Raw genomic sequence first — 22,969 nt, forward strand, 5'->3', positions numbered from 1 at the left:
CGATCCTGTTAACCAGACACCTCTTTCTCTCTGGCCCCTTTCATTTCCCCTCCTTTTCCCAGCTGAACACAAGTCCTTCCCTTTTCTTAACACTGGTTAGACAATAAACTCTTTTTATTAAATATCTTTAAAGAACAGCTTATCTCTTTCCCTGTCCCAAGACTCCTAGGATGTGTGTGTGTGTGTGTGTGTGTGTGTGTGAGTATGTATGTATAAATAAATAACTGGGCGTAATGTGTACTATAGTTAGTATTTTAGGATATGATTCTACATCATGATTTAATCTCTGCTAATCTAATATTTTAGAATTCTCTTCACTATTTCTATGTATGATAATAAAGTTTCTATAATCAAACGTATTTCTTGGGGCACCTGGCTGGCTCAGTCGGTTGGGTCATGAGCCTGGGGCTCTGGGATCGAGCCCCGCATCAGGCTCCCTGCTCTGCGGGGAGCCTGCTTCTCCCTCTCCCCACCCCTCAGGCTCTTTCTCACTATCTCTCTCTCTCTCAAATGAATAAATTCTTAAAACAAAAACAAAAAAACCCAATTTCTCAGAAGCTTCAATTTTATCAGTAGAAGTATTTTTCTGTATCAAGCTAACCATCTCACATCTTTCATCTACTATTTGGTTTGGATCTCTCAATCGGGAGTCTTTAATCTTTTTTTAAATCCTTAATCTATTTTGAGACTAGATCGAAAGCTGTGAAACTTCTCTGCAGAAAACTGCAGACGTACACAATATTTTGCACAGAGATTGGGCTAGAAAACTCTCTGAGGCCAGACAGCAGCTGCACTTGTGCTGAGCATAACGCACAGAGAAGCTGAATCACTGTGTTTGGACCCTGAGGCCAACGAGGCAGTGTGTGTCCACCACACTCAAATAAAAAAATGTTTTAAATTAAAGTAACATCTGATTTTGAGGGGGAAAAAAAAATTCTCAGGTCCATCCAGGTTAAGAAACCCTACTTAAAGTGAATTTAAAGACCTTGAACTTACTCCTGTTAAAATAATTTTGCGAAAAATGGACATTGCTTTAATTTCTTAGATCCTTTATGATTCCATTCATTTTTTTCATCTATAAACTAAAACTGTTTTCTTTTTATTGGTTAAAAAAGAAAGGGTCAACTATAATAGAATGCTTATATAATTAGTGTTTCTTCCTTGTCTCAGTTCCTTTTGGGTATGATGTGCTAGGAAGATCTACATATATCCAATGCAAATACAATCTACATGCATCTAAAACTTTTAACCAAGAGTCAGTTATTTTGGGTTTGGGCACCAGAATTGAGTTTCATTTATAGATTACAATTTAAAAATTTACTGAAGGCTAGATAAGCTTCGTATATATGAAAATAAAACTGTTCCTGGAGAAATTCTGTCAGGGCCTAGCATACTGCCTTATACACAGTTAAGTGCTTAGTAAGTAAAATGGACAGCATACGTGGAATGGATGGAGTCAGTGCGGTCACACATGAACTTCACCATTTAGCAATGTAAGTCACATAGCAGAATCAACTGTAATTTTCTAGTTATTGCTTCCATACCAAAAACCCAAATTGTAATATTTAAGTTTTAAAACTTTAGTTTCAAATTATTCCAATGTTGTACTTCTATTTGTAAAACTATGATGGTTTATACATATGAAAACATGTACCTATTTACTCTCAATGAGTATGTAATTTGAGTAGTTTTCCTCTTGAATTGAGGGCTTTTGTGGCAATTGTGAACTTCTCGGGGACCAACTGCTCACTTTGTTGCTTGTTTTTTTAAATTAACATATAATGTATTATTTGTTTCACGGGTAAAGGTCTGTGATTCATCAGTCTTACACAACACCCACTTTGTAACTGAGTTGCCAGGAGTTGAGCTCTTTGACCAGGAAACAGAGTAAAATACAAATGGCTTATAAAGTGGTCAAATCTACCCAGGCTTCATCAGCATCGTGCTTTAATATAAAAACCTTTTTAAAAAGCAATCTAGGGGAGCCTGGGTGGCTCAGTCATTAAGCATCTGCCTTTGGCTCAGGTCATGATCCCAGGGTCCTGGGATCGAGCCCCACATTGGGCTCTCTGCTCCGTGGGAAGCCTGCTTCTCCCTCTCCCACACCCCCTGCTTGTGTTCCCTCTCTCACTGTGTGTCTCTCTCTGTCAAATAAGTAAATAAAATCTTTTTTAAAAAAATAAAAAATTTAAAAAATAAAAACCAATCTACATTAAAAAAATCTCAAGAAGCTGGTACAGAATATTCAATAAATGTTTTTGCTGTTGTTCATGCAAATGATATATTAAAATGTTAAATATTAAAACATTAAAAAATTTTAAAGTGTAAGTTTTAGCTAAATTCTCAATTTAATCATTTAGAAGATCTTATGTGACTCAATGATTTAAAAACAAATTCCACTTCTATTAATACAAATCTGCTTAGCCCAAATGATCATATATTTATGCTTGATGTTCGCCTCTAATTACTTTTGCTCAGAGTGTCAGGCAATCAAGTAATCACAATGCCTCCAGAATGCCATTTTTAGAGACTTTTATCCTCAGTGAAAATAACTACTTCAAATGATATTTTCATATTAAAAAGTCAGCATAAGAATGATTTTGAGCCAACTATTTTCACTATTGATTAAAACGTAATATTAACACACTGTCTTGAGATAGTACTTTCTGTTGGGTATATGCTGGGTTACTAACACAAATTTCTTACCTGTAATGTACATGTGTGACTGTTGGTTTCCTATACCCAAGGATCCAGGTTTGAATATCTATGGGTTCAGCTTTGGGATAAGCTATAGTCGTATCTATTATCCACTGGAGGCCTTTTGATTTGCTCTCTGAGGACAAAGCAAAAAACAACTTAAAACTGGATCAATTTTTGTATTATATACAACAAATAATACAGTATAAGTAAAGCATATTGCTGTATCTTCTGCTTTATGAAAACAGATGAACTTTGGTGTCACTATTCTATATGATATACTTAGGATGATATCAAGCATTTCCTAATATGAAATTGCTGAATCTCAAACAAATGAACAAATAACAGAGCACTATTATTTATTGGATGTGCACCATTCAAGCATTCAATACAACAGTGCACTGTCAAGGTCTAATTTATATTTTATCACTCAAAAGTCAGAAGCTAAAGTATCACATCACAAAAGTAAAAAAACAGACTTCAAAATAAAACAAATCCATTCACCAAATACAATACAATACAATGCAAACACCAAGATTTGTGATACTTTGAAGACATTAATAAATACTGGAATAAGGCCCCAAATTAAGCATTTTATTGACACCGGATTGTCAGTTGCTGTTCTTATTTAACACAAAGAAAAATCCCCTCCCATTTTAGCTCTATGCAAATAAAACAGTAAAACTGTCCACTCTTTGGTAGGTATGACAGGTAATTACTATTTTAAGAGGCTGTGGGAAAGCTCTGTTTACTTTGGTTGTTGGCACGCTGCTTTTATTCCCAGCATGGAGTACAAAGTTGAACAAGAATCAAGAGGGGAATCCACACAGAGAATGCTGATAGCCAGTCTTGGGTGACAGTCTGCCCTTTATTTGAAGTATTTAAGAGAGCTCTAAAAAAATAAAACTTATTCTCAAACATAAGTCTAAATGTGTATTAAGAATCAATGATATTTTACTTTTGTACATCAATAACTAAAAAGTGACCTTAAGCTTTAAAAAATTTTAGAAATATTCTGAAGGGGAAAAATACTCATAGAAATAAATAAAAAAAATTTAAATAACCTATTGCTAAGGGAACAGAGTTTATGTAAAGAAACACATTTTAACAAGCTATCAGTGATGTTCATGCTGAAATGTTTAGGAGTAAAGTATAATGATGTCTGCAACTTACTTTGATTGCATTAAAAACAAACACGATGGACTAATGGATTGATAGAAGGATGGAAAAAGATACAATAAAGCAAATACAGTAAAATGTTAATTATAGAATCTAGTTAGTCAGCTAATGGATATTAACTATAAAATTCTTTCAACTTCTTATGTATGCTTGAAAATTTTTATAATAAAATTATTGGGAAAAATCACCAGAGTTCAGTTTAATATCTATTAAATTATACAATAAACAAAAAATACTAACCCTTTTAAATCCTTTTAAAATTAATCAGACACAATTTTGATATGTATATGGATTATATATTTTTTTTAAATTTTTTTTTTATAAGTAGGTTCCACACCCAGCGTGGGGCCCAATGTGGGGCCCAACCCACAACCCTGAGATCAAGACCTGAGCCAAGATCAAGTCAGATGCTCAACCAACTGAGCCACCTGGGCGCCCCAGTATATGGATCATATATTAAAACAGAGATGAAGGCATATTTGGAACACTAAATAGTAAATATGAACGCTAGAGAAAAAAAATACAAAATACCAAAACATAGAGAAGAAAATGGTAAAATACAAGTGAAATTAGTTTTGGGGTATGTAACTTTCTAGAATTTCTTATAACTTTTCCTAAGCCCCTAGAATAAAAATTCTAACCAAGGTAAGATAAATAATAAACTACTTTGCTTTTTTTATAAAAAGAAATCGTTTCTCTCCAAGAGAAAAAACATTTTCTTCATGATTGTGTGATCAATATCACAACAGCCCCTACCCTTGCGATCTAGGGTATCATTGACTGGGCAAAACTGTTTAAAAAAACAGCAGTCTTTATTAGTGCAACTAATCCTATTTGGAAGATCTTTGCCTTCAAGCTTTGGCTTGGCTGACATTGCCACTGTGTCTGTCTGAAGCTATTCTGAACTTTCCTTTTCTATTAAAAGACTCTTTCAATTTGTCTTTTTAATAGATGATGAAAGATTAAGAGAGCTGACTGCCAAGCAGCTGCTTAAAAAAAAAAAAAATGAAAGGAAAACTCAGTGCAGTCCTACAGGCATTATCTCTATGTCTGGTCCTAACCATCATTAAAAACACTATTTCTGAGGGCCAATCATTTCCATTTTTATTTTATCTAAAGAATATATTTTTTTAAATAGCAAAATACTACTAAGGAAACAGGCCTAGTGGGTTTCTTTCAGTCTTTTAATTTATCATTTATCATCCAATTTCACAGTGTCTCAGATAAATTCAAAAGAGTCTTCATGCTATTGGCACAATTCTGCAAACCTTCACAGTTCTCCAGGCTATCTCCAAAACAGTTGCATCTTTGAGTATGGTTTGCTTTTTCCTGGCTGTAAAAGTAATACATACTCATTATTTTTAAAAAAAATCAGAAGTATTCAGAAATGGGGGGAGATCATCCATAATGTTACCACTCAGAGAGGCAATCACTGCTGACATTTGGGATCTTTCCTTTCACTCATTTTCCACTGCTTATTGTTGACATATTTGAGCTCACAACAGTTTCACAAGAGTTGTATGTTCTTCCACTCCATGAACATGATAGAGCATAAGCACTTTCCAAGACATAAAAATTCTCTATAAACATCATTTGTAATGGCTGTGTTGTACTGTGTTGGATGGATATTTGATAATTACTTGTCTCTTCTCCCTTCTGGCTATTTCCAATTTTTTGCTATTAAAAATAATTGTGGGGCGCCTGGGTGGCTCAGTTGGTTAAGCGACTGCCTTCGGCTCGGGTCATGATCCTGGAGTCCCGGGATCGAGTCCCACATCGGGCTCCCTGCTCGGCAGGGGGTCTGCTTCTCCCTCTGCCCTCTTCCCTCTCGTGCTCTCTGTCTCTCATTCTCTCTCAAATAAAAAAATAAAATCTTTAAAAAAAAAAATTGTGAAAATAATGAATAAATAAATAGATAAATAAATAAAAATAATGCTGTGATAAACCTCTTTACCATGTATGTCTTATTATTTCCTTTTGATAAGTATTATTTGTAGTGGAATAATGGAGTCATTTATCAATACCTGAAGGCTCTTAATAAACACTGTCAAACTGCATTAAGTTCATACTCTGTATTAAAAGCAAACCAAAAAAACTTTCTAAATTTGATAAATGAAAAAAATACACATTATTACAATTTGCATTTGCATATCTATGATTAGTTTTTCAAATTAGTGATTTCTATTCCTGTACCTCTAAGCTAGCAATTCCACTGCTAGGAATCTATACTCCAGACTATACTTCCACAAATATATGAAGATATTTATAGGAATGTTTACTACAGTGGGAATGGCCAAGAGTAAAGGTAGGTGGGGTAAGGGAAAGCCACCTTTGACTTTATGCATTTTGCATTATTCGAATAAATTATTGTAAGCATGAACTAACTTCTGTAAATAGAAACATTAAAAAATTAAATTTGCATCTTCTCCCTATTATTTCTGTTTGACAAAAATTATAAATATAAAAAAGAACAATAATGTTATCTTTCGGAACTCCAGAGAATCCGGAGTTCCGACAAAAGAAAAAGTGCTAAAAGCCATCATACCTAATTCTTTAGCATCTCCTCCTGCGGGACTTCCATTTTCCTGTCGTGCGACAAGTGCACTCAAGATAATGTTTGTTGCTCCAATCCTTGGCAGAGTGACATGTGTAAGAAATGGCAAGTTATTTTTTTTGGCAAATGCTTGACTTGTTTCTCGCCTCTTCCTGAGGAAGCCCCCTTCTGGAAACAAAACAATCCATTTTCGATCTCTGTTCCTATAATTCTCTTCTAGGTGCTTTTTGAGAAGAAGAAGCTGCTGGTCACGATGAGATTTTCCCTAAGAAGGCAGACACACATATAATAAGAATAGGCACATTTGATATTAAAATACCATAAAATTAAATAGAAATAACAGCTTCTAAAGTAAATCCCACTCATAGACTAGAAGAGCAATTTCCCCCCATGTACTTCCCCCTTTGACCACAGTGGTGAAAAGAAGTGATTAGCACTTACATGACATTAGCACTCCAGAAGCAAAAAAAAAAAAAAAATTGCTCTAATTGCCCCTGAGAGTCTACTCATCAGTTCAGTGACTACTGAAGCCTTGCATTGGAACCTCAGGAGAAAGTGAGCACTCAGTGCCTACTACTTGGCAGGCACGGTCCTACATGCTGGAGATAGAAAAGTAGGTAAGAGACCCTCATGGAGCTTACCTGAGTGGAAAAGAGAAAACTAAAAAGTGTAAATTCAGACAGTGATGTGTTAGGAAGAGAAAGAGGATAGAGAAGGTCAATGAGGTCAGGAAGAATAGCCCCAGTGAGCTGGTAATGGGAGGGAACCAGTCAAGTGGAAAGGAGAGGCAGAGCTCTCCAGGTGACAAGAACAGAAAGGACAAAGGCCCTGAGATGGATGTTCCAAGAGCAGTACCAAGGCCAGTGTGGCTGATGTGTAAGGAGTGAGGAAGACAGTGGTAGGAGAGGAAATTGCAGAGAGAGGTGGGGGACAGAGAGGAAAGGCCTTAAACTTGGTAAGTAGTTTGGGATGAGAAGTCAATGGGTGGTTTTGAACAAGGGAGGGTCATGCTCTTATTTACATAAAAAAAAAAAAAAATCTGCTGGCTCCAGTGACAGACTCCAGCAGATAAGTCAGGAGACTATTTTAAGTCCAGGCAAGGGGGTGTGATGAGATCGGACTATGGTGTATTGATGAAAAGTGGATACATTCAGGAGAGTCTGAAAGTAGAGCAAACAGGCCATTCTAATGGACTGGACCTTAGTGTGAGGAAAAGAGAAGAAAGAGGATGACTTGGAGACTGAAAGAAGAATCCAGAAAAATTTGTAGGAAAGCCCAAAACCCACAAATATTACAAAGGTTCTTCCTTTCAGTATAGTCGATTCACTAATAATTTTCCAGCCAACACAATTACAGAAGGCCCCAAAATAATTTGTATGCATTCAGTCTTTAAAGTACTCCAATGCAAAACAAGTAAAACATTTTCTTATTTTACTGAATTGAACTGATCATGATTAAGCTTTATTTATTAAGTTCCCAAGACTGCATGTAAAATATTTTTATATTCTTGGAAATATCTAGTAGTAAAGTCCAACAGACTTTCTTTAAAAATAATACTTTTTCTCTCTCCCCTCCCCTCATGTTACAGATTTTTATTACTATCTATCAGGGGGGAAAAAGGTTGCTCTTTAGAAATGAACTTGCAATATTTCTGATAATTTTGAAATATAATCTTTAAGTATGTAAAACTTTACATTGCAATAAAAAGGAAAATGTTTCAGAGTACATTATTTTCTACACTTATCTCCTCAAAGTACACTGATCATTTAGTATAATTTAGTGATGCCTGAGGATCATCAACAGGGTCAATTGTTATAACTGTGATAATTTCCTCAGACTCTCATGATGGAGAGGGCTCTGCATTCCCCTAGGCTGCTAAGGTGCAATGGTTGCTTCTGCTTCTTCCCCTCCAGTGGTACTCAAAGTATTATGCTAATTTCCTTGTTAAGTTGTTCCGATCACTGTTTATTTTGTCTCAACCTTGTGGCCAATCCCCATTGCCACTTTCTCTTGAGGTTCCAGTGCAATGCTTTCATTCATCTTTCTGTTCAGAAGAACCAAGAGTATTTCCAGAAGAAACTAGATCATTGCACAGCATGTGAAAAACAAAATGTTCTGTACATAAAAGTGTCTGGAGTAAAGTATATGTGTTTTGTGACACCTACAGACACCTTAGAAGTTTCTCTATACGCTTCCAGCTTATTTCTGAATTTGTGATTCTCAGATGAGGCCTAATCAGATTCACCAGTTATTCATTAAGTACTTATATGTGCAAGGCTGAAGCTGCTAAATATATAAATATCAGATAAGTGCGGCATTATCATACGTAAAAACTCTTGCGTATCTTATTTCAGTTTTTGAGAAAATCAAGCATATGATACCAGTAGCATACCAGGGAAATACCATAATGTAGTGTTGACTTGGTAAGAGGGTATGATTCTTCCTCCTACACTAACTAAACTTACCCCTGATCCTTGGGAACCATTCTCAATCTACTTTCCTCTTATCAAACTCATACTTATTCTTCTCTAAAGTTTTTCTGAGTTCATAAAAATCTGATGGAGTCACTTTTCCTACTATGAATTCCCAAAATACGTTCTTCTGCCTTTCTTTCTTTCTCCCTTTCTTTCTTCCTTTCCTTCCTTCCTTCCTTCCTCTTTCTTTCTTCCTTTCCTTTCCTTTTCTTTTCTATCTTTCTGTCTACCTTTCTATCTACCTACCTACCCACCTACTGGCAATTTAGATACCTTCTCTATCATGTAACAGTGACTTGTCAATAAAAATAACAGTGAAAATACAGATGATGATGATAGTGGTAATCATGATAAAAATGATGAAGAGGGGAGCAGGCACTGTTCTGAGTGTATTATTTCATTTAACCCCACCCTATGAGGGCAGTACCTCTTATTCTCATCTGAAAAATCAGAAAACTTGGAAAGTTTAAATAACTTGCCTGATTCACATAGCTAAGAAGCAGAAGAGCTGAGAATGTGGCAGGTGCTTGATAAATCTTTACTAAACATTGTACTGTTTAGATGGGATGAGGAGGGTAGAGATTAGAATATTTGCAATGTCACCATTTTACTGCTTGAGCATATAAATGTTGAAATTCAGATTGAAATAAATGTTTCAGAGAACAAAGATTCAGAGGAAGAGCTCCCTGAGATACCAGAGCTCTCTCTATTATAATTGGTTTGGGTATGCCTATGTTTATAATAAAGGATCACTTTGATCAGGCTTTCACTGTGAAAAAGGAATGCTCATTACTCACCTGTCTTATAAAGAAGTCTCCGTGAATTAGAGAAACAATTCCAAAGTTTGTGTACTTAAAAATATGATCCATCAACCACATCATTTGAGCAACAACCTAAAATATTTAAAAGCAAGAAATAATTACATGTTAAGTAGAAGAAACCTGCTATAGTCTAGCCAGGGCTCTAAGTTTTAAATATAACCATCTAAGCATCCTCTTAATTAACCTAAATATTTTAAATCTGGTGTTTATTTCTACAATTAAAGCACCAAGTCTCCATGAAAAATTACTGGTCTTGATTCCAAGTCTTGAAATCCCAGGTCTGAGGGATATATATTGCGGTGTAACAAGTAAAACTGAATTAACTTCTTAAATTTGGACTTAATGATTCCAAATTTGTTCTACCCTAAACAAAGTCTCTGGTAATTCTTATATAACTTGTAAAATTATTTTGAAACAATAAAATGAAGTCATCAAATGAGGGCTATAAGTTTAATTAATAAGCACTAAAGCTTTATAAAAATGTGACTTTACCTTAATGGCTAAAATATTAAAAATTATAAATTATAAATGTAAAACTATAAAATTTTATAAAAGTACAAAAATGTCCAAAATAAAAGAACATTCAAAATTCATTTCATAAAATGATTTATGCATTAGATTATGTTAAGAATATTTGTTAGTTTATGCAAGGCCATACTCTTTGCCAGCATAAAAATATTTATAGCACCTCAGTTCTTAAACACAGAAATAGTATCCCTTGCTGATTAAAAAAAAAAAAGTAATACTCATTTTAGAGCAAGACTTTATTTCAAACAAATTTCAAAATTAAAAGTAAGTGTAAATAGGGGTCTAATTAATAAGCCAGTTAATTGTTCCTCCCTGCTGAGGAAATGGCATTCCTCATTATAATCCTTAAATAAATTCATTAAAAGCTACAGCCTCAATTAAGAATGCAATAGAGCTCTACTTTGGTTTCTATGGGAATAACACATATAAACTTCATCTCGAAGCACCAAATTATATGAACTTACATATTAGGAAAAAAATAAGCACTGACATCGCTGGTGCTTTTACAAAAACATTATAAAAGCTGACAAATAATATAATATTAAAGCTTATGCCTTAATTTTTCAGCATCACTATATAGTTCAACTACACAACTCCTAGTCCATCAGCTTTACTATGTTAAATCCCTTTAAAAAATAAAAATACATGCCCAGTGAAGAAGTGATTCCCCAAGGCAATTAATACAGAATAAAATGATTGCCAACATCTCATTTTTCAGTCTTGTTTTGCTTTGTAATGATGATTACTTTGTTTAAATAAATTGAGATTTGAACTAAATGGAATTTGCTGTAAAGTGTCCCAAGGAACAAAACAAAAAGCAAGTCGCTTCAACCTATAAAATACTTGAGCTTTATACACAGTATGAAGTTTAGTGGCAATTTATTGGTTTCTGGGTTTAAAATACCAATGCTAAAGCCACTAGTTTTTATGTTTAACCTTACATTTACAGTGGATTTATCTCTTCAGTTAGAAGGGTCACCTAAAACAAATCCATTCGTAAGGCAGCCAAGCTATCTTCTGAGATTTGTATGCATAATTCTGTCCCAACTTATTTTAGGGGAAATGTTACAAGTCAATAAATGTTTATTATATGTCTAATAAAGTTCTTTTGACAGAAATAAAAATTCTTAGTTTTATCATCATTTGTCATAAAAGGGTATGACTCAATTCACAGATACTTATTTAAAAGGTACCAGCACATTTGGAAAATACAATGAATCCTTTGTTTCATATTCCTCAAAAGCGGGCCAGTAAACACCAGCTGCCTGAAGCAACTCTCAGTGTTTCATAGGTCTGTCACTCAGAGCTCTGTTAGGTAATTCCAAGAAACAGAATTGGCCCACGTCAATTAGTCTTTATCTGGAAGCATGGGTTTTCTACATATCAAAAAATCTAGAGAGGCTTACATGAAGGACTACGTTCTTCATATCCTTCTGAAAGTATAGTTAAGTCAATGGTTCTCCTGTTTAAAGGACAATTTGGGTTGTCACAAAGGGTAGGTAGGGCGTGCTACCAGCATTTAGTGGGTAGCAGTCAGGTATGGAAAACATCCAGCAATGCCCAGGACAGTTCAGGAAAACAGTGTTGTCCTACCAATGGGCCAACGGGACCCCCGCTAACACTGAAGGGTGCTACAAGAAGTCTCCTGAATTCCAAAAGCTATGTTACACTCCCATATTGCCATTAAACTAATATTTTTTAATTGGCCCACAATTTAGCATTAGCCTTCTTTCTTTGAATGTACCCACGGAGTGTGCAATAAGTCAAGTAAACATTCTTACTGGTAAATATAAGTTAGTATTGGGCGCCTGGGTGGCTCAGTCGTTAAGCGTCTGCCTTCGGCTCAGGTCATGATCCCAGGGTCCTGGGATCGAGTCCCGCATCGGGCTCCCTGCTCGGCAGGAAGCCTGCTTCTCCCTCTCCCACTCCCCCTTGCTTGTGTTCCTGCTCTCGCTATCTCTCTCTCTGTCAAATAAATAAATAAAATCTTTAAAATATATATATATATATATATATATATATATATATATATATAAATTAGTATTGCCCTATTGATATTAGGCAGGAGGGAGAGATTATGATGCTTCCAGCTTTATATTTCTCAATTACTCCTTTATGAAAGAAGACAAAAAAATTCCTCAAGATTTCAAATTATTCACTAATATCAGATCATAATAAAAATGTTTAGTATAACTCATCTGAAAATAAAAACAAAATTACTCTGGACAGAAAAATGAACCTAAGTCATACTAACAGAAATCTTTTTACAAAAGCAAACAAATAAGACAAATTTTCTTTTGTCCACATAATTGGTGAATTTCAGGTTACCTAATATTCTAGTTAATACAGTTATCATCCATGCCAAACTTGGGTGAGAGTGATTAAGTTAGGCATATTTATACTGACCATTGTAATCATTCTTTGAAATTCAAAAACCAATTAAGGATGCTGTAAACCCTCAGAAAAATCACTATGAATGTAATGACCATATCAGTAAGAATAAAAATGTTAATTGGGGATTCTCTTTGATGAAAACTAAATAAACTAGGCTTTACAAAATTTTAACATCATCACAAGTAATAAATATTATTATAAGTGCAAATACATTTATACAGTGATACTCTTTTAACAGTTCACGATTCTGAATATAAGAAAGGATTGAATTTATTCCACATTCCAGCAAGATTATGCCTCTGCTTTTCAGATAAACATGAAAAACAGATTCTACAATAGTCAAGCATATTTTACTTTACTCTCACTTCATTTTCTGACCCCTCACCCTGACCTACTGAATCAAAATCTCTAGGAACTAAACATACCAGGCTTAGTTTGCTTTGGTGCTCTGGCCAAGACTGTTTCACTAAGGAAGAAGGCCCTTGCTTCACCACTCTAACTAGGCCAAGTTTATGTCCTTTCCCTTCTACAAAGTTTTCTATACCTGTCATACATGGGGAGCTCACCCTCCACTAAATACCTTTCACTTTGCAATTAAGTACTGTTCACTACACTTTCCTTCCATCAATGTTGGACTGTTAGCTCCTTTGAGAGGACAGTGTCTTACAGGATGGTGTTCAATCCTTACAGTCACTGACCATGAATATGAAGCACTTAATAAACATCTATGGGTTTGTTTCTTTTCTTTTCTTTTCTTTTCTTTTATTTATTTGACAGAGAGAGAGAGAGACAACTAGAGAGGGAACACAAGCAGGGGGAGTGGGAGAGGGAGAAGCAGGCTCCTGGCCGAGCAGGGAGCCCGATGTGGGGCTCGATCCCAGGACCCTGGGATCATGACCTGAGCCGAAGGCAGACGCTTAACGACTGAGCCACCCAGGCGCCCCTATGGGTTTGTTTCTTTACTATTACGATAAATACTAACTCCATTAATTTATACACTTTCTATTTAGTTTTCTATGAACACAACCTCTTTAAGTTCTAAGGTGATAATTCTTTTAATGCTAATTTATTACTTATTACTTTAATGTTAATTTATAACATAAATTTATTATATAAATTCAAAACTGAATTTATTTTAAACCCACCCAGTTGATAGATGTATTTTAGTTACCAATAGAAGCCATGTAAAACCAACGGTTCATACATAGCCTAGTAACACTTAATAAAATGGGCCTAATATCTTTCCTTTCAATTTGCTTTATAAAGGAAATCCAAAATATTTACGTTTTTTTTTTCTTCTGGATAAAGAGCCCCAAGATCATCTAATTCACTGACCAACTAAACTCTTCTATCTTAAACAATACTGCTTTTTGTGTCTGTATTTTTCAAACTAGTAACCCACCAATTCACCTCAAGACAGCCCCCAATCTGAACATCTTAACTCTGATTTTGCCTCAATTACTTTTTTAAATAGCTCTATGGAGATATCATCCACATTATTTTCCAGTTACTTTTTTGAAAGTCTCCACATTCCTGTCCTGGAGTTGGAATTATACTTAGAATTATGTATATATATTTTTTAATTTTTCTCAATTTTCAGGAAAAGTAGAGATATTAAAGTTTACGTTCCAAACCGTAGTATGATACTTGAATAGATTCTTCATTAACCTCCCCCTCCTGCTGTCTACATCTGCCTTCAGGATGCTTACCAGTCCTTTGTCCTGGAGACACATCATCAGAGTGCATATATCTCCTGTTGCCTGATGATTGACCAACATTACTGCTTCATCTTGTGAAACTGCTTTAATATCGTCCCCCCATTCCATCACTGGAAGAATAAAAAAGCTGTCACTTTAGAGATTTTACATTATAGAAACCTTATATTAGACAAACTGGTGTACATGATAGATCACTTAACTAAAACTTTGGAAGTCTGAACTAAGTTAACTTCCAATAAGTATCAGGCTGTCGATATAATATTGTATAAAGCCCCCAAATATCCATTAAAATGTAAAAATGGTCATCCTTTGATCGAGAAGTTCTACTTCTTAGAATTTATCCTGCAGAAACATTTGTCCAAATAGGCAAAGATAGATGCATAAAGGATATTTATTGGAACTTAAATATTCACCAATAGGGGAGTAGATAAGAAAGTTATGCTATAATGGAAGAGTATAAATCCACTGAAAGAATAGACAGTATCTCTATACACTAATGCAAAAAGGACTTATCAAGGAAATAAAGCAAATCACAAAACAATATATATAGTGTGATTCCACCTTTTTAAAGAAGGAATAAAATTTATGTCATTTAATACAATAAAAAAAGTCTAGGGGAATGAATTCTGAACTATTGATATTGATCATGATTAGGACAAGGTTTCCAGAGCCCCTCAAATTCTACCTTATAATAAAATGTGAAAACATTTCAAATATATGCAAGTATTTTCACTTTTAAATAAAAAAACTAATAAAGATGTTACACTTATTAAGAACCTCCAGACGAAAAGTCATTGTACCAGAACTTGTATGTACACTCTAAGGAAAACACTGGTATCTCCATGTAGTTATGCCTCATTTTACAGTAAATCTACTTCACAGAAAAAAGATAATTGAGCATCAGTTTTGAACATCAGGATTCTACAAGACAAAGGTTCCAGGGTTCCTCAAATGTCTGACATGAATTATGAGAGGCTGATTATACATTAGTATTCACTCCTCTCATGCACGGCTAAAGGCAAAGAAGTCAACCCGCCTGTCTGTAAGAGTTCTGGATGCAATAGGCATGGGGAGATGTGGAGCTCACCTGCTCTGCCTCCTCCAGCCTCCCTCCTTCTCCAGCCACCCTCCACTGTCCCCCCAACATAGTGGAGCTCCTCATAAGAGTTCATGTGAGAAAATGGGTCTGCTAATTGTTTCTTTCTGTTAAAACCCATTTAAGCAAGGTATCTATTTATTGATTTTAAAGACCTTAAAATTTGTATTAAGGAAATTTTCAGCTGGGCTAAACCTAGTCTTAAGTTGTGGGACCGCTTTGCAAAGTGAGGTATTCTAATCATTACCAACACTCAAATGTTATTACCAACACTCAAATAGCTTATACTGTATGGGAAATTTTTTATTTTAGTTTTTTTAAATGAATGCAGCATAAAACTACACTAAAAGGATGTCAAATAATCCTTAAGGAATAGAGGTAGAACACTGGGAGAAAACCCAGCCCAGCCCCTTGAAAAAGGCAGCAGCACCGACTTTCCTTCCAGTGGCCTTTCCTTCCCCAAGTTCCCAACTCAGCTCAGCTGACAAGCTAACTACTGAAACATATTTAAACAGCTTCTATATCATACACTGCTGTGGGGAGTATGAATTGGTACAATGTGGGAAGTCAGTCTGGCAATATATATCAAAACTGAGAAATGCAGAAATCTTTTTATCCAGAAATTCTACTTCTAGGAATTCAACTTACAGATATACTTATTTATGTGCAGACTGACACATATGCAAAACTAGTTATCACAGCCTTATTTGTAAGAGCAAAGAGGAAGGGGCGCCTGGGTGGCACAGTTGGTTAAGTGACCGACTCTTGGTTTTGGCTCCAGTCATGATCTCATGGTCTTGAGGTCAAGCCCTGTGTCAGGCTCTAGGCCCAGCTTGGAGTCTGCTTAAGATCCTCTCTCCCTTTCACTCTGTCCCTCCCTCCCTTTCGTGCTCTTTCTCTCTAAAACAAATAAATAAATCTTTAAAAAAAAAAAAAAAAGGAGGAAAGAGGAAAACAACTCAAAAGGGAGACTAGCTCAAATTCATAGAAATTGAAAAACAGTGATGGTTTCCAGGAGGGGGAAATGGGAAGGTGCTATTCAATTAGTAGAGAGTTTCAGTTTTGCAAGATGAAAAAGTTCTGGAGATTGGTTATACAATAATGTGAATATACTTAACAATGCTGAACTGTACACTTAAAAATGGTTAAGATGAGGGATGCCTGGGTGGCTCAGTCAGTTGAGTGATTGACTTTGGTTTCAGCTCAGGTCACAATCGCATGGGTTGTGGGAACAAGCGCCCCCCGCCCCGCCGCCCCGTGGGGCTCCATGCTGCTTGAGATTCTCTCTCTCCCTCTTCCTTTGCCCCTCCCCTGTTCATGTGTGCTCTCTCTCAAATTTTTAAAAAATCTTTAAAAAAATGGTTAAGATGATAAGTTTTGTGTTATGTATATTTCATCACAATTAAGAATTAAAAAGGGAGACTAGTTAAATTATATCTATGTAAAGGAATATTATGTAATCATATCATTTGTATACCAGTATGGAACAATATACTATAAGTAACAACAGCAAAATGCAGAATAGTGTGTCAGGGATGCCACCAGTTGGGTTTTAAAAATGATGGAGGGAGGGGCACCTGGGTGACTCAGTCGGTTAAGCATCCGACTCTTGATTTCCGCTCAGATCAATATCTCAGGGTCATGAGATCTTGATTTCAGCTCAGATCAAGATCTCAGGCTCATGAGATCAAGCCCCACTTCAGGCTTGCACTGGGCACTGGGCGTGGAGCCTGCTTAAGATTCCCTCCCTCCCAGGGTGCCTGGGTGGCTGAGTCGATTAAGTGGCTACCTTCAGCTCAGGTCATAATCCTGGGGTCCTGGGATCAAGCCCCGAATCGGGCTTCCCTGCTCATCAGGGAGTCTGCTTCTCCCTATGCCCCTCCACTCACTCATGTGCGCTCTCTCTCTCAAATAAAATCTTAAAAAAAAGATTCTCTCCCTTCCTCTCCCTCTGCCCCTCCCCCCACCCCACGCATACCATCTCTTTCTCAAAAAATATAATAAAGTAAAAAGAATGGAGGGGGATATATTTGCTAAATAAAAATTCCCCCATCATGCCTCTGTTGACAATCCTTCAACAGAGACAGAAAGACACACACACACACACACACACACACACTATTCTTTCATTAATTCATTCCTCATTCAGTAAGCCAGCACCAGGCACTGTTAGGTGTTGTGGATATAAAATGAAAAAATCAGTTGCATTTCTATACACTAAAAATGAGACAGAAGAAAGAGAAATTAAGGAGTCGATCCCATTTACAACTGTACCAAAAACCATAAGATACCTACGAATAAACCTAACCAAAGAAGCAAAGGATCTGTACTCAGAAAACTATAGAACACTCATGAAAGAAATTGAGGAAGACACAAAGAAATGGAAAAACATTCCATGCTCATGGACTGGAAGAACAAATATTAAATGTCTATGCTACCTAGAGCAATCTATACATTCAATGCAATCCCTATCAAAATACCATCAATTTTTTTCTTCCACAGAGCTGGAACAAATAATCCTAAAATTTGTATGGAAACAGAAAGACCCCGAATAGCCAGAGGAATGTTAAAAAGGAAAACCAAAGCTGGTGGCATCACAATCCAGACTTCAAGCTCTATTACAAAGCTGTCAACATCAAGACAGTATGGTACTGGCACAAAAACAGACACAAAGATCAATGGAACAGAATAGAGAGCCCAGAAATGGACCCTCAACTCTATGGTCAACTAATCTTCGACAAAGCAGGAAAGAATGTCCAATGGAAAAAAGACAGTCTCTTCAACAAATGGTGCTGGGAAAATTGGACAGCCACATGCAGAAGAATGAAACCGGACCATTTCCTTACACCATACACAGAAATAGACTCAAAATAGATGAAAGACCTAACTGTGAGACAGGAATCCATCAAAATCCTAGAGGAGAACACAGGCAGCAACCTCTGTGACCTTGGCCGCAGCAACTTCTTGCTAGACACGTCTCCAAAGGCAAGGGAAAAAAGACAAAAATGAACTATTGTGACTTCATCAAGATAAAAAACTTTTACACAGCAAAGGAAACAGTTGACAAAACCAAAAGACAATCCACAGAACGGGAGAAAATATTTGCAAATGTCTTATCAGATAAAGGGCTAGTATCCAAAATCTAAGAACTTATCAAACTCAACACCCAAGAACAAATAACCCAATCAAGAAATGGGCAGATGACATGGGCAGACAGGTCTCCAAAGAAGACATACGGATGGCCAACAGACACATGAAAAAGTGCTCAACATCACTTGGCATCAGGGAAATCCAAATCAAAACCTCAATGAGATACCACCTCATACCAGTCAGAATGGCTAAAATTAACAAGTCAGGAAACGACAGATGTTGACAAGGATGCGGAGAAAGGGGAACCCTCCTACACTGTTGGTGGGAATGCAAGCTGGTGTAGCCAGTCTGGAAAACAGTATGGAGGTTCCTCAAGAAGTTAAAAATAGAGCTACCCTATGACCCAGCAATTGCACTACTGGGCATTTACCCCAAAGATATAAATGTAGTGATCCAAAGGGCACCTGAACCCCAATGTTTATAGCAGCAATGTCCACAACAGCCAAACTATGGAGGGAGTCCAGATGTCCACTGACAGATAAATGGATAAAGAAGATGTGGTATATATACATTACTCACTCATCAAAAAAATGAAATCTTGCCATTTGCAACAACAGGGATGGAACTAGAGGGTATTATGCTAAGCAAAATAAGTTAATCAAAGAAAGACAATTATCATATGATCTCACTCATATGTGGAATTTAAGAAACAAAAGAGAGGAGCATAGGGGAAAAGAGGAAAAAATAAAACAAAACGAAATCAGAGAGGGAGACAAACGATAAGAGACTCTTCATCATAGGAAACAAACTGAGGATTGCTGGGGGGATAGGGTAACTGGGAGATGGACACTAAGGAGGGCACGTGATGTAATGAGCACGGGGTATTATATAAGATTGATGAATCACTGACCTCTACTTCTGAAACTAATAATACATTTTATGTTAATTAATTGAACTTAAATTTAAAAAAGGGAAAAAAGGAAAATAAAATAAAAAGATCAAAAGTATTCTAATAGCAGTTAAAACATTCAAAAGTCTAGGTTGGTTCTATAAATACTGAGCTATTAAGAGGTAATGTGGAAAGTCTTCTGGCTCCACATCTATATAAACAGAGGTTTCATAACCAAATATTCCTCTAATGCAATTTCTGCCACATGAATGGAAAATGCTAGATACCTAAGTCTATGCAGTGGGAAAGCAGGTAAGTGAATATAACTGCAAATAAGTTTTTTTTACATAAAATGTATCCTACCTATTTGCTTTATACAGGGTAGATAAGTCCAGTGTGATGGCTTAAATCTCTTAGATTGAATTTAGAACCTCCTGAAATGGTTTGAATAGTGTCCCCCCCCCCAAATTTACATCCATCCAAAATCTGTAAATGGGACCTTCCTGAAAACAGGGTCTCTGCAGAGATAATCAATTTAAGATGAGGTCTTACTGGATTAGGGTGGGCCCTACATCCAAGCCCAGTATCCGGATGTCCTTTAGGAAGAGGGAAACGTGGACAGAGAGATTCACAGGGAGAATGCCACGGGACAACAGAGGTGGGAACTGGAGCGATAGGTCTATGAGCCAAGGGCTGAGGACAACCCCCAGCAGCAGCAAGAGGCAAGGAAGTATCCTCCCCTCGAGCTTTCAGAGGGAGAACGGCCATGCCCACACCTTGACTTTAGGCTTCAAACCTCCAGAACATGAGAGACTAAACTTCGCTTGTTTGAAGCCACCCCGCTTGTGGCCCTGTTATATTGCGCAGCCCCCCGAAACTCTTACACCCCACCCCCCTCAACTCTCCCCGCCCCTTCTCTCTCTCCTATTCTATTCCCCTGAAATGATCGTTTTTTTCTGATCAAATACAGGAAAAGAAGGGCACTGTACTTTAAACATCTAGAACATTTTAATAGACATCTGATGCCATGTATTACAAACGGCTCTTAGTATTCATTTCTATAATCCTTTCAGGGTATAATCACTAAGAGTTAATTCAATATATATTTTATCTCTCAGCTGTAACTTAGCCAAAATTTATTTTCAAACTAAGTGTCAATTTACTAAGACTCACATGGCATACTGAATCAAACAAGTGAAGGTAGCTCAATCAAATTTTTATTAAAAAATTATCCTGATGTAGCCATAAAGTCATGTTGAATTTTGTAAAATCTCAATTTTAGTCAATACATTTAGTTTCCAATATTTATGGTATTCTTTCATTATACTTTTACCATACCACTACATTCTTCAAAAATCACTGTTAGAAAGTCATAGGACAGGGGCGCCTGGGTGGCTCAGCTGGTTAAGCGACTGCCTTCGGCTCAGGTCATGATCCTGGAGTCCCGGGGTCGAGTCCCGCGTCGGGCTCCCTGCTCAGCGAGGAGCCTGCTTCTCCCTCTGACCCTCCCCCCTCTCATGTACTCTCTCTCATTCTTGCTCTCTCAAATAAATAAATAAATCTTTAAAAAAAAAAAAAGTCATATGACAAACAAAATTAGGATAAAGATGCTTGTAGAGAAAAAGCATTTATCTTATGTATGAAGTAGCTATGTTCCTCAGTTCATACCTTGCTTTCCCAGAACCTATAAGTGTAACAATGGAGCCAATATCTCAACCAAGGAATAGAATTATTTGCATGTTAAAGAACAGAAGCTCTGGATGCCTGCCAGTTCTTACACTGTACTGGAGAACAAATATATTAATACACTGTTCTATGAAATGAATTCTCAAAAAAGAACTAGGTCAGGTCCACTATTTCCAAAGAGAATGAAGGACAACTGAATAAAATCTGGAAGAAAACTTCTCTGGTTCTCACTGAATTTTTATTTTTATTTTTATTTTTATTTTTTAAAGATCTTATTTATTTATTTGAGAGAGAGAATGAGATAGAGAGAGCATGAGAGGGGGGAGGGTCAGAGGGAGAAGCAGACTCCCCGCCGAGCAGGGAGCCCGATGCGGGACTCGATCCCGGGACTCCAGGATCATGACCTGAGCCGAAGGCAGTCGCTTAACCAACTGAGCCACCCAGGCGCCCTCTCACTGAATTTTTAAAGTTCTTGTTAAAAACCAAAGCCAAAGATTATCACCTACCACACACACACACACACACACACACACACACACACACACATATATCTCTCTCTAACATATCACCAATAACCTCCCCCAAAAGTTATAGACTAGTATTGATCAAGACAGTTCACATCTCAAAGAGAAAATAAAAGCAGTATGAATCCATCAGAAATTCCTTAAAAACAGTGATGATAAGGCCATTATACTGACTCACAAAACAGAATTAAGTGGGGAAGGAAGGTTGCTTAATACATGACCACAAGAGCTCACCTTTCTAAGTTCAAAAAAAATTATGCCTGAAAGTTCATGCCACAAACTGTTTTACCATTCAATGCTTCATTTTTCTTATTTATGAAATATGGATATTATTAATGCCACTCAAATATAAAGTGAAAATGAATGTTATATAATTGATAGAAACACAGAAGTCCTGGGTAACTGGATTACATGGCAGTTGAAGTCACTTTTGGAATCACTATTAAGGAGTCATATTTCTACTGTGTCATGTAAGGTCAGGTATTCTAAGATGAATAGTCAAGATTAAAGAGTGACCCCTCCCCACCAAAAAAAGTGAAAGAATTTCACATACCTCAAGAACTGTGGCTATTAATAGCCCATATTGGAGGCAGACTGGGTCCATCCAAAGTTAGGTCCATCCAAAGTTAGCAGAGCAAATGGGGCAAGATAGAAAGGGACTAAGGATATGAATTAAAGGTGGCCATGAGAAAGCAGGTACTGATTAATGGAGGGGAAGCTGGCTGGTGAGGAAGAACTAAGCAAGGGGGAGATTAACTAAAAGAAGCTGGAGAGAGGGCTACTCTAATAGAGATACTCGATCCATCCCCTACCTCCACTGTTAACCCATCCTATTCAAACTCCCAGAAGCAGGGCCCAGACATTTAGGAAAATCTCCCTATTCCACTTCTAGGTATTTATCTGAAGAAAAGAAAAACACTAACTGGAAAAGACATGTGACCTCCATGTTCACTGCAGCAGTTTATACATTAGCCAAGATATGGAAACAACCTGTGCTCATCAATGAATGAATGGATAAAGAAAACACAAACACACACACATACACACAAACATGGAGGAATATTATTCAGCCATAAAAAAAAGAGTGAAGCCTTGCCATTTGCAACAATATGGATAGACCTTGAGGGTTTTATGCTAAGTAAAATAAGTCAGAGAAAGACAAATACTGTACGATCTTTTTTATATGTGCAATCTTTTTAAAAAGCAAGCAAACAAACGCCAAGCTCATAGACACAGAAAACAGATTGGTGGTTGCCAGAGGGCTGTAGGAGTGGGGAGGGTGAATGGGTGAACTGTTTTTGTTTGTTTTGTTTTTTAGT

At 36.6% G+C, this 22,969-nt stretch overlaps 1 protein-coding gene across 4 annotated transcripts in view; it reads right to left on the reverse strand.

The window, feature by feature from the left end:
- Window positions 1-22,969, reverse strand: part of LPGAT1 (lysophosphatidylglycerol acyltransferase 1) — an 83,992-nt gene that overhangs the window by 31,677 nt on the left and 29,346 nt on the right. For all 4 annotated transcript variants that reach the window (XR_008506270.2, XM_045877172.3, XM_045877170.3 and 1 more), the window contains 4 exons: window positions 14,357-14,475; window positions 9,702-9,797; window positions 6,422-6,695; window positions 2,707-2,833 (listed from right to left, as the gene is read on the reverse strand). Coding sequence is in view for 3 of the 4 variants with exons in the window: in XM_045877172.3 (XP_045733128.1) it covers window positions 2,707-2,833; window positions 6,422-6,695; window positions 9,702-9,797; window positions 14,357-14,475 (616 nt within the window). In the remaining variant the exon portion in view is untranslated. The remainder of the gene's footprint in view (window positions 1-2,706; window positions 2,834-6,421; window positions 6,696-9,701; window positions 9,798-14,356; window positions 14,476-22,969) is intronic.

This window comes from Mirounga angustirostris, unplaced genomic scaffold (genome assembly GCF_029215605.1).
Source record: "Mirounga angustirostris isolate CCGP_5_RB_7025 unplaced genomic scaffold, mMirAng1.0.hap1 SCAF_6, whole genome shotgun sequence".
NCBI lineage: Eukaryota > Metazoa > Chordata > Mammalia > Carnivora > Phocidae > Mirounga > Mirounga angustirostris.